This window comes from Saccopteryx bilineata, chromosome 2 (assembly GCF_036850765.1).
Source record: "Saccopteryx bilineata isolate mSacBil1 chromosome 2, mSacBil1_pri_phased_curated, whole genome shotgun sequence".
Taxonomy (NCBI): domain Eukaryota; kingdom Metazoa; phylum Chordata; class Mammalia; order Chiroptera; family Emballonuridae; genus Saccopteryx; species Saccopteryx bilineata.
The window spans coordinates 376,932,596-376,945,677 of record NC_089491.1 but is presented as its reverse complement, the minus strand read 5'-3'; the positions used below and the strand labels follow the sequence as shown (position 1 = coordinate 376,945,677).

General features: G+C 41.1%; 1 protein-coding gene across 1 annotated transcript in view; it reads left to right on the top strand.

Moving 5' to 3' along the window:
- Nucleotides 1–13,082, top strand: part of SKAP1 (src kinase associated phosphoprotein 1) — a 272,839-nt gene that overhangs the window by 208,939 nt on the left and 50,818 nt on the right. The window contains exon 5 of the mRNA XM_066255487.1: nucleotides 12,512–12,589. Coding sequence (XP_066111584.1) covers nucleotides 12,512–12,589 — 78 coding nt within the window. The remainder of the gene's footprint in view (nucleotides 1–12,511; nucleotides 12,590–13,082) is intronic.

The window sequence follows — 13,082 nt, the reverse complement described above, 5'->3', positions numbered from 1 at the left end:
GGAGCCAATCACAGCTGTCCTCCAGGACAACACCAAATTTTTATTGGATAATGCGTAATGTACACAGGTCGTATGGCTTTCACGGAATTACATTTTAAAATATGTGGTGTTCATGGCTCTCTCAGCCAAAAAGGTTCCCGACTCCTGGGCTAGACTGTTGAGGCCTTTCTGTCTGTACCAGCATCACAGAGGCACTATATAGGAAAGCATTTTACAAACTCTTACTAAAGTGCTATCCAATGTAAAGTATTACTATTATCATTGTTACTATTCTATTTGGTCAGGGAAGCCTGAATTTCATGCTGCCTCTCCTCTCTGCTTTGTAACACCCAGCCAATTCCACAATGAGTTGGCTTTCCAGAAAGACTTTCATTCATTTTTTTTCCTCTAAAACAAATGAATCCGGAACCAATCTACCTTAGCCATCCAATATGCGCAGCCTCTTTTGTTCATGAACAACCTTAGGGTAATAAACTGGTCTGCCCTGGTGACAGAGAAATACGTTGGAAGGAAATGGATTTCCATCTCAGGCTTCAAAGGTGCTATACCAAACAATAACAAGGGAAAAATTATTCAGCTAAACATACCTGACGTGCATTGGCATCCAATATGCCACCGTCCTCACCAGGCATTATTACTTATATACCTGCCACTGAGAAGGGCTGCTCGGAAGAGCTACTCTGCTTTTATCAGACATACATTTTAGGGACTTTTAAACAAACTTATATAGAAATACAGAGCTGCATGTCTTCTAAACTTTGCTATTTCATCTGTCTGTACCAAGCACCATGAAGCAGAATGAATGTGCCTTCAGCTTTCTACAGCCCTGGAAAATGAACCAGTCCACTTAACAATAAATGGTGGTTGGTTCAAACACACATGACTGGTCTAGTGAAGAAGAAAAGAAAGTTGAGCTTAATGAAGTCCAGTGTCTGTGTCCCTGTGCACGGACAGGAAAGGACGAGTGTTTTATAACTGTTTATTGGAGTTAATGGTAATAAATTCCTCACTTGTGATGCATTAACTTTAATGTTTTCATTACTTGGTGATTTAGGTTTTCCCTTTTCACATTGTAAATCATGTTGTCCCAGTAGCAGAGCAGGTCGAGTGCCTGCCATAATGTTCATAATGCTCAGTGGGGAAAAGACCGTTCTCTCTCCCTCTCCAGCACCATCTGACAGTAGACATTTTGCCTCCTCTGATTTGCTACTTTCTAAATAAGCAATAAGGACAGACAGATAGATGCATCTGACAGTAGCCTAGCAGAATATGACAGGGCCTAATTCGGATCTTAGGGAAGGATGGTCTCCATAGTAACTTTGCAAGTGTATTTGGTACTGAAGTTTTTTCCTTTTTCTTTTTTTTTCGTTTGCTGAGTGAGAGCCCTTGGTTAATGAGCTGTGCAAATAGATATTGAGATTTAGTGTTTTTATTTTGCAATTACAGACTCGATTTGGTTGGAAACTTTTGGGTCTAGAAGCATCACCCTCATTTTCCCCCTCTCTAATTTCTTTCCTTGCAAAGTTCAACTTACTTCTAACTTGCTTGAGTTTTGTTGGATGAAATGGAAGAATGAGGATTTTAAATCTCCAATGTGTAACTTAAAAGAAGGTGATTTTTGCCCTGAGGTTCCATGTCATAGCCTTCATTCTCCTGTCTCCGATTCCGTACTGCAGGACAGTGACACCCAGGGGGCTGGCTGGGGGTGAGGTCCACTGTGGGAGTGGCACTTTGTCCAGTAGAGCAGTGGTCCCCAACCTTTTTTGGGCCAAGGACCGGTTTAATGTCAGAAAATATTTTCACGGACCGGCCTTTATGGTGGGACGGATAAATGCACAAAATAAAATTATGCGACCGGGTAAAAACTGTGGTATTTTTAAATATAATTGTCAAACTTACTAGACAAGCGTCAAGAGTGAGTCTTAAACAGATGTAACAGAGGGAATCTGATCATTTTTAAAAAATAAAACATCGTTCAGACTTAAATATAAATAAAACGGAAATAATGTAAGTTATTTGTTCTTTCTCTGCGGACCGATACCAAATGGCCCACGGACCACTACCGGTTCGTGGCCCGGGGGTTGGGGACCACTGCAGTAGATGACACATACCAGTTCAAAGCCACATTGCTAAGATCACTGCATTCCCTTCAGGTTCTTCCTGATGGGGTGTGAGAGTTCTCATTAGATCCTGAAATACCCCCAGAGAATCACCATTGTTAGTTCCCAGTCTATTTATTTTCTGCTTTGTTTGCTTTAAAACTTTTTTTGTTTTGTTTTGGGTGTTTTTTGTTGTTGTGGGGGTTTTTGTTTTTTTATGTTTTCTTTTTTGATGCAGTACTCTGATGATATCTGAATATCATTAACTAGAGAGACAGGAAGAAGACAAAATTATTATCATTCTCTTCCTCCTTTAAACCTTTTGATTTGGAGAGTAACCAAAAGAGGCCCTAGGGTTCTAGCATACTAACCCCCATGTAGTCTCCACTGTCAACACTACTGAGTGCTCACACATGCACTGGACGTTGGGGTATAAGATAGCAAAGTGTACGTGTGGAAGTTCAGAAAGAATAATAGCCCATTTCGGGGAAATAAAAGAATGAGACTGGGGAGACACTGTAAGAAGAGGCCAAGTTCTCAGCCGCTCAAGGTCTAGACTCTAGAGCTCAGAAATTGCTATTGACAGCTATTTTCTGAAGAGTATTTAGTTATTCGTTTAGGTTGTCAGAGTTTGGCTCAGTCCTTTGTTCATTTATGGCTTCCTCTGAACCCCATCCTTTGATTCTTTCCTGAGGATGGATCAGGTCTGAGGTGAATAGAACTAGTGTCTCATTAAGGCTGTGCAATGAAATTTAGTTCTATCCAATTGGGTCTCCTAGTGCTTTTTTCCTAAATTTCCCCCCAAAATCTTCTTTGCCATCTTCCTATCATTCTCAGTACTGTTATTCATCCTGATTTCTGTACTCCCCATTGTCCTTGCTCTCTGGGCTAAAGCTTTTTTCCTTTCTTGCCCTCTTTAAAATTTCTTATTTCACATTACCAGTCTCGAGATTAAAATAGTGAATAGACAGCAGAACAAAATTTATTGTTTGTGGCTCGGGTGAAAATGATTTATCTAACAAATATTCACTCCCATATTGCCTTCTCAGATCACAAATCCCAGTAGGCTAGAAGTGGTTTCGGCTCAGTTTAACAAACATTTATCAGGCACCTACTATGTGTATAATGCCTTTGGGGATACAAAGAGAAACAGGTATACAAATAATGAATTGCACTGCCCTCTCTGAAAGGGGCCAGATTTCCCAACTGCAGCTTTTCTTTAGGCTTCAAGAAACTAAAATAATTAGCACTAAACTCCTTAAAGTTTACTGTGTATATTTTAGGGAAGAATTCTTCTTATTCCAACATCAATACAGTAATTATTTAAAATTCAACACTACTTCAGTGAGTCTCAGCTGTTCACATGTTCCATCCAGTCCTCCTAAATCTGTTTCTTACTCTCCTTACCTAGACAGTTATGGTGCAAACACTGGCCGTCTCCCTCGAAGCACAGCTGTATTGGATTCTTCCCTATGAGGTTTTGTTCTCTTTTGTCCATAGTGCCATGTTTCTTCTTATAAATGCAAGAAACTAGTATTATCTTCCCTCCCATTTCTAGGCTATGCCCCTTGCTTCCTTATATCCAGACCCACAGCCACATTTCTTTTCCCAGGAATAACAATTTTCTATTTCTTCGTTCAAGTCTTCTTGCATCCTTACATAGCATCTAAGGTCTTACGTAAACCTAAGCAAAGAGGCAAGAATGGAGAGTATTGGGGAAAGGGTTTAGGTTCCCTGGGAGCCAAGACGGTGCTATTATATTGCCTTATAGAAAGCAATACTGGAGCACTGAAGAGAGAGAATATAATTTTGCATGGGGAAAGCAGAGACATTTTCAGAGAGAATGTGACATTTGAATTGAGGCTTGAAGGAGCACTGCGTGCTCAGGAAATGGAGATGGAGAAAGAGAAACTCTTAAACCAGGGAAACAGATGAGCAAAGGCCTGCGGTGTGGAAGCACACGGCATGTTCCAGAAGGCGAAGTCTGTTACCTATTGTTGCTGGAGTGTAGGGAGCTATGAGGGTTGGGAGAAAATGAAACTGGGAGGAAGGAGGAAACCAAATATAAAAGTTTTTGTGCGCTAGAGTTTGGGTTTCATCCTAGAAGTAATGGAGAGCCACGAAAGGCTTTAAACAGGAATGTGGCATGACCACATCTACGTTTCAGAAAGATGATCTCTGGCCACAGTACGGTGGATAGGTTGAAGGTAAACCAGTTAGAAGGTGATTTCAAACCCTGGCAAGGCTCTTTTCTTTTTCTTTCCTTTTCTCTGTGTTCTTACCACAGTCCAGTGGTGTAATAAATAGCTTTGAAAATGACATTTCATCATTTACTTTTAAAGATATGCTCTCAAGTGACACATGGATTGTGGTGATCTGCCTCAAGACGAGGGAGGGATACTGTGACCCTTCAAAGTGTGTGAAAAGACAATTTAGCATTTAAGTCCTCTCCTCCTCCTTTTTAGAATCATGAGGCCATTTGCAGCATTCTTTGCTGCCTGGATTTGTACCAGAATTCTCACTTTTACTGTTGCCACTTGCTGTGGTTTGGCTGCTAAAGAGACTTTATGCAGTTTAGGTGTTTGAGGTTCTATATTAAGGATGGATTTCCAGGTTAAAAGTAGAGCTGAGGATGCTGGGTTACAGAGAGGTGAACTGATAAAATCAGAAGACACAGAGGTTTCCTGGATTGAAACAATTTGTGTGTAGATTACATGAATTCTCAGCCTTTTCCCCACCTTAATACATGTCCACTGGTATTCATATGCTTAGCCTAACTCACATCCATGAAGCATCCACAGTTTTGAAGAAACACAGTTTTTTTCAAGGAAATAAAGCACTATGGGAATTCTTCTCTCTTTCTCTCTCTCTGAATTTAATGAGTTTACATTAAAAAATAAATTATTTTAGCCTGACTAGTGGTGGCACAATGGATAGAGAGTGTCTACCAAAACCCCAAGGTTCCTGGCTTGAGCACAGACTCACCAGCTTAAGCACAGGATCATTGACATGATCCCATGGTCGCTGGCTTGAAGCCCAAGGTCTTCGGCTTGAGCAAAGGATCACTGATTGGGCTAGAGCCCCCCAGTCAAGGCACATATGAGAAGCAATCAATGAACAACTAAAGTGATGCAACTACAAGTTGATGCTTTTCATCTCTCTCCCTTCCTATTTCTCTCTCTCTCTCTCTTGCATGCACATGCTAAATAAATAAATAAAATCATCTTAAATAACCTTTAAAAATATATAAAGAATGAAAAAAAATTTTAACCAAGTTTACATTTCTTTTTCTATAGCTTCTTACAATTCATCCCATCATATTTTATTGCAATATTCAAATGCATTTCATTACAATCATGAAATTAAACTTTATAAAGACAGTATGGTGGTTCCTCAAAAAATATTAAGAATAGAACTACCGTTTGACCCAACAATACCTCTACTGGGTATCTACCCAAAAAACTCAAAATCATTGGTATACAATGACACATGCACCCCCATGCTCATCACAGCATTATTCACAGTGGCCAAAATGTTGCAACAACCAGTGTCCCTCGATAGAGGATTGGATAAAAATGACTGGTATATATATACAATGGAATACTACTCAGGCATAAGAATTGATGATATACTGCCATTTATGAAAGCACAGATGGAGCTTGAGAATATTATGCTAAGTGAAATAAATAAATCAGAAAAAGCTAAGAACTGTATGATTTCACACATAGGTAGGATTTAAAACTGAGATATATGGAAATAGACAAAAGTGAAGTGGTTACCAGAGGGAGGGGAGTTGGTGGCAGGGGAGTAAAGAGGGACAAATATACGGTGACAGAAAATGATACGACTTTGGGTAATGGACACACGATGCAATCAACAGTTCAAATACTTCAAAGATGTTTACCTGAAACCTCTGTGTTCTTATGGACCAATGTCACCTCATTAAATTTAACTTCTAAAGAAAAAAATGTACATTGTTAATAATGAACCTCAGAGGAAACTGATTTACCTTCTGTTAAAAAGACTATGGTAGCCCTGGCCGGTTAGCTCAGCGGTAGAGCATCGGCCTAGCGTGCGGAGGACCCGGGTTCGATTCCCGGCCAGGGCACACAGGAGAAGCGCCCATTTGCTTCTCCACCCCTCCGCCGCGCTTTCCTCTCTGTCTCTCTCTTCCCCTCCCGCAGCTGAGGCTCCATTGGAGCAAAGACGGCCCGGGCACTGGGGATGGCTCTGTGGCCTCTGCCTCAGGCGCTAGAGTGGCTCTGGTCGCAACATGGCGACGCCCAGGATGGGCAGGGCATCGCCCTCTGGTGGGCAGAGCGTCGCCCCTGGTGGGCGTGCCGGGTGGATCCCCGGTCGGGCGCATGCGGGAGTCTGTCTGTCTCTCCCTGTTTCCAGCTTCAAAAAAATGGAAAAAAAAAAAAAAAAGACTATGGTGTATAAGCTTTCACAATGATGTTGCTTAACCACCTTGTTTGTTTGTTTGTTTTGGGGTTTTTTTGGGGTTTTTTGTACTTTTCTGAAGCTGGAAACGGGGAGACAGTCAGACAGACACCCGCACGCGCCCAACCGGGATCCACCGGGCATGCCCACCAGGGAGCGACGCTCTGCCCATCCAGGGCGTCTCTCTGTCACAACCAGAGCCATTCTAGTGCCTGAGGCAGAGGCCACGGAGCCATCCCCAGCACCCGGGCCATCTTTGCTCCAATGGAGCCTTGGCTGCAGGAGGGGAAGAGAAAGACAGAGAGGAAGGAGAGGGGGAGGGGTGGAGAAGCAGATGGGCGCTTCTCCTGTGTGCCCTGGCCGGGAATCGAACCCGGGACTTCTGCACGCCAGGCCGACGCTCTACCACTGAGCCAACCGGCCAGGGCCTTAACCACCTTTTGTCACAAGAATCATTACCAAAGTGTTGTGGCAATGAATCCATATAAGAATTAATTACTTAAAAGGTGAAATATTCCTTGTTTTAAACTTTAGCAAGTTCTTCCTTTTATATTGTTAAGAAACAACACTTTAATAGTTTTAAAGCAGAAGCTGTTCGAGTCTAGATAGCTAAAACTTAACCTGCTTAAGTACATTCTTTCATCTGCTATTCAATATATTTCTCCATGAAATTAAAGCTGTCTGATTGGTTTCTGTATCTTTGAAATTTTAGATCCTAAGTCTGTTATTAATGATTTAGTTTTTCACCTTACACGTATTGATTGAAATTCCTTAATAAGTGAAGCAAAATGACAGAAAAATGTATGGAATAAGTGTAAACTCAGGTGGATATCAAATGGAAACACGGAAGTTAAAGAACTAACTGAAGGGTCCTTGAACTCAACTTCCCTGTTAACATTGTGTTCAGATGAACACTACTTGCCAGACACCTCAAACTGTCATTTATTGTCTGGTTCCTGAAAATTGAGGGGGGAAAAAAAAAAAAACTAACCCAGAAATGCAAGAAGCTGAGGGAAAACAGTAATGAACTTATTAAAGAAGGCCACAGAAAACAAACACAAAGGAGAGGGTTTAATGAACAGATTTGGGATCCACAACCCCCAGAGAGGGGACTACTACCCACCGAGCCCACCTGCAACAGCCTAGTCCCCTTTCTGTTCCTTTGAAGCATTGTGCCCGTGTGTTTGTCTGCAGTGCGCACACACCAGTGATCTGCAAGTGCCTGGAATTGCAAATGGAACTTGACCATCCCCGGCCTGCAATTATCAGATTTTCTCCAATCTCATCCACCCAACTCCCTGGGTCCTTTATCGCAGATACTCTAATGAAGGAACCTGGTAAACTTTACCCTACCTGAAATTCACCCCTGGTAGCTATCAGTCTCTGGGCTGGATGGAGTTGGTTTGGTCCCTTTTTCAAACAATTAAAAAGAATTTGAATTAAAATGAAAGGGGAGGATGGGAGAAGTCCATAATTTAAGGTGGGAACTTGAACACAGATTTTTTTTTTTAATTACTGATTTTTGTTTCAGTTTGAGTTAGTAAGAGACCAAACTAGCTGCCTATAATGAAAGTTCGCGGGCACCTGGTTTGTTCTGCAAGAGCTGTGGCCTTTTCACAGTGGAAATTGTGTGGACTCTTGTGCTATTAGCCTTGTGCTGTGGTTTTGCCAACTGATTTCTTCAATTCTCTTTTCTCAGTGGACTAGAACGCAGCTGATTAAATAGGCCGTGACTCACATAAGCTCCCGTGTCTTTTTTATTGTCTGCTTTATGGAAATGTATCACACTCCAAAGCGTCCCCATTGTTGTTGCCGTGCAGAGCTGACGGAGGAGTCATGTTCAGCACTGGTAGATGGGATCCTACTCTGTTGTTGTTTTTATAGCAGAGTTGGGGATGGGTGGAATACAGGGTTTAAAGGAACCTGGATGAAGAGAGCAGGATGTCTGAGAATTTCTTTTATCTTTATCTGCCACGAAAGTTGGGTGGTCATCACTCCTGGGTAACACACTCCTCTGTTGATCTTATCTTTATGGCCCCACATCCTTCAGTTAAGTGAATCTTTTCTTTATAGAGGCTATTCTGACAGTTTTAGTTAAGTGTAGTGGTCGAGAGAGATTATGACACTAATGTAATTCTCTTTTGTGCTGATATAATGTGATACACCCTTAGGTTTATCAAAGAGGGCCATTTATTCCCAATAAACCTAAATCATTTCTATTTTTTCATTAAGGTGGTGGTATCTTTTTTCAGGTAATGAAAAAGAAACTCAATTTTTAAAAAATTGTATACTTAAATATAAATTTTATGCCTTAAAATAGCCATTGTTTGTGGCTTCTTCCTTTTTTTATTATCTTCCTGCAAATCATTTACATGCTTTTATTGTGCATTAAGTGGCTCTGCAGATCTGTTCATTTGCCAGTGAGTGTCAATTCAGGCATACAGGACTCCTCTCGTCTCATCATCCCAGGCCTGTGGCGAGCATGTGCATCCTCAGGATAGCCAGTTCTTGATCAGCAGGACCCTGAACTGACACTGAAAGAGGAGATAGCTGGATTGCCACAGTGGCTTCCTATCTTGGCTGTTTAGATTCATCTGATAGGTCATGGAGCTGATGAGATTGAGCTCAGAGTCAACTTCACGTTGAGAACAATTCTGTTGTTGTACAGTGCCTTGCATGTAGAAAACCAGAATAGAGATTGATTTTATTTGATTTCCTAATACTTTTCCATAGTCATTCCAAACATTACCTATAATCCCATTTTCCCCACTGCGCACAAGAGAAACTAGGCAAGAGTTCATCAATACAGATGCCCTCTCATAAGAAAGCAACATGACACATCTTACAAAAACACCACCTACGTAAAATACTGCATTTTCCAACTCTGTTACTCCACAGAATCTTGTTGGTAAATGACCAAGAAAGGAAATTCAGCAACTCATTCGGTGCCCAATTTTAGAACACCAGGTGTGACGTGGGGAAGAGAGAGTGATGATGGTGCTGTCCCTCATCTCCAAGAATTAGTGATTTGAAGTTCAAGCTTGTCTGCAGCAGTATGACTTTGTTTTCTTGGTGGTGGCATTCTTGGGTTTCAGTTGGTGGGGAGAGAAAAGCCTCATGCTGATAATGTACTGAAAGTAAATGAAATTAAATAAGCGAAGCAGTGCTCATCACTACTTCCTTTCCCCCTGGGTAATTCAATTCAAGCTCCCTCTCTGATGGCAACTCACAGGGACTGTCTCTGTCACCCCGCTGGGGCCTGGAGTCTTAACATCTAAATAAAAGTTTCACTCAAGCATTTTTTATGCTCCTGCCAGCAGGATCAGTGAGCTGGTGTGGGCACATTAATGTAATATTCATACTCACAGATTCTCCCGCACACGAGGCAATGTCTTCCCATTTTCATAATTATAGATGTTCCATAAAATGGCATTTAGATTTGCATTAAAAAAAAGGAGGTCTGAATTCTAATAGAATGTTTAACATGTCTTTTATGATTCAGACTCTCAGCATCTTTAACAGGTAGCTGTGCTTCTAAGTTTAACAAGACCTTAAAAAAAGAAAAAGAAAACATGGGAAGAAGAGGTGGGAAACTTCAAGCTTAAGGAATCCTATTTTTCTTATTGCCTGTGTTTTTTCATTTAATTTTTAGGCCTCTAGGAGCATTTTTTGATAGCGCCGCAGAGAAGATAGGCTCTATACTTCAAAGGGCCTTCTCAACCATGCTGGGTCCTCACCCCACCCTCAGTAATCTATTTCTGTTTTCTTGGAGAACATTTTCAAAGAGATATTAGAATTTTCAGAAGGGTTGAAGAAATAAAAACATCCTAGGCAAATAAACTTATTATCCTTTTTAAATTTTGTTATTGATTTCAGAGAGAGAGAAAAACACCAATTTGTTGTTTCAGTTATTTATGCATTTATTGGTTGATTCTTGTATGTGCTCCGACCAGGGATCAAACCCGCAACCCTGGCATATGAGGATGATGCTCTAACCAACTGAGCTACCTGGCCAGGGCCAAGCAAACTTTCTTTTGCTGCTGTTGATCTCATGTGTGCACCCAGAAACTCGTCTGGGAGGATTTATAGCAGCCACAGAGTTGGCTAACTGTAAAACACACAGACGAAAATAGTCCATGAACAAGTAAGTTGACAATAAGGACAAATAGGATGGATAAAGAATCAGGCACTTAGCCTGCCCAGGCAGTGCCGCAGTGGATAGAGCGACGGACTCTGACGCAGGGGACTCAGGTTCGAAACCCTGAAGTCGCCAGCTTGAGCACGGGCTCATCTGGTTTGAGCAAGGCTCACCAGCTTGAGCCAAAGGTCACTGGCTTGAGCAAGGGGTCACTTGTTCTGCTGTAGCCCTCCGGTCAAGGCACATATGAGAAATCAATCAATGAACAACTAAGGTGCGGCAACAAAGAATTGATGCTTCTCATCTCTCTCCCTTCCTGCCTGTCTGTCCCTATCTCTCTCTCTCTCTCTCTCTCTCTCTCTCTCTGTCACACACACACACACACAAAATCAGGCACTTAGATACACTGAAAAAGAAACAGAGAAGCTCTTCTGATTCACCTGTTTAAAACTAAGCTTGGAACTCCTTAGAAGCAAGAGGTAATTTTAGTTACATTTACATTGTCTTAAAATGTTATTTTTAAGCAAAAAACCTGTAAAGCACTGAGCAAGGTATCCATCACTGAATAAAAGTTAGTTATTACAGTAGATTTTTTTATATTGTGTAATTAAAAAATATTTCACCCGAAAATCTCAAGATATTATATAGGTTGTGCCTTAAATTGGTTTCTATTTTGTTTGCTTTTCAAATTTTTTAAGGTAAACCAAAAGAGCTTTGGTTTGGCAGACTAAAAAGAATAAATATTAGGATTTATACTAACCCACTCCCTTCATCTCTCCTAATTAAGAAATATAGAACTACCCCGGCCAGATAGCTCAGTTACTTAGAGCATTGTCCCCATTCACCAAGGTGCGGGTTTGATCCCCAGTCAGGGCACATACAAGAATCAGCCAGTGAATGCATAGATAAGTGGAACAATAAATTAATGCTTCTCTCTCTCTCCCCCCCTTTCTTTGCTCTCTTAAATTAATGAAAATGTTTTTAATTTCTTCAAAAGAAATGTAGAATTATATTTTTTAAAGAGTTTCTGGGTTTTTCTTGTTTTTCATTTTATTTTTTGAGGAGTGAATTTCTTCCTCTTTGTCTCTGTCCTCTGCCCCTCCCTTCTATAAAATAAATATAAACTCCAGTGGTGGAAGATGAATTAGGACCTTGGCTTCTCAATAAATTTGTACCTAATGCGGCTAATTGAAAAGCCAGGAATGTTATCAGTGTGCAACTTAACGGCTGGTATCAGCCCCAGGATCTTCTCTTTCTAAAGGCTTCTACCCTTTTTACACTCTTTCCAATACTCGGACAATACCAGTATTTGGCAGTTATTGCCAACTTCAGCTTGCATAGCCCTTCTTTGTGTGGACTTAATAAAATTTATGTTCACTAAGGTGGCTGTTTGTTATTAAAAAAAATGAGTGTGTGTTTATTGCTCCTGAGGTGACTGTGTTCGTGGCAAACTCTATCGCTCGTTAAAGCTTGTCTGCACTGCCAGCTACTCATTTGACTTTTGATTATCTCAATGTGCATTATGCCATTTGGAGCTTATATCCCCTGCACATTCTTAATTCTCTGGAGTCCTTTTCTTGCCAATCAATATATATTTGCACTGCCTCCTATTGCACAAACTAATGTATGTTAAGCAATTTTAGCATTAGATATAATTTGGAAGAAAGAAAATTTATTTTTTTCCCCCAATCATCAGAAGTTATCTTACTTTATGCTGTGTTTAAGCAATTGTCCTCTGGTACCCCTTCATTAATGTAGATTGTCGAAAGTAGCCTAAATAAATGAAAATTCTGTCAGGTTTCAACATACCATTTGCTGTTGTTCCTTTTAGGAATGGAAGACATCACAAGAGGAGCTCAAGAGCTTGATAACATCATCAAGCAAGGATACTTGGAGAAGAAAAGTAAAGGTACAGACCAGACCCATAGGTCTCAGAACATTCCAGGAAGGAAAGGGAAATGAGGAGAAAGAGGGCTGATGTAGCAAGCGCCCCCTCTAGGCTCAATACTGGGTAGCTGGAAGACTAAGGGAAAGGAAGGAAACGAGCCCGCTGTGTAGGCTCAAGAGGAATGGCCCAGAGCCTTCAACAGACTGTGAGCTTCATCAGGATCGGGACTGCTTCTACCTTGCTCGCCTAGTATAGAGCAGATGCTTTACTTGCTGAATGAATGAATGAATGAATGAATGAATGAATGAATGAATAATAATCTTGTTCCCATCTCTCAGTGTGCTCCCATGAAGAGTGAAACTATGTTGCTAAGAGTATAATTATTATTATTTTTTTTTTTTTCTTTTTGTATTTTTCTGAAGCTGGAAGCGGGGAGAGACAGTCAGACTCCCGCATGCGCCCGACCGGGATCTACCCGGCACGCCCACAAGGGGGCGATGCTCTGCCCACCAGA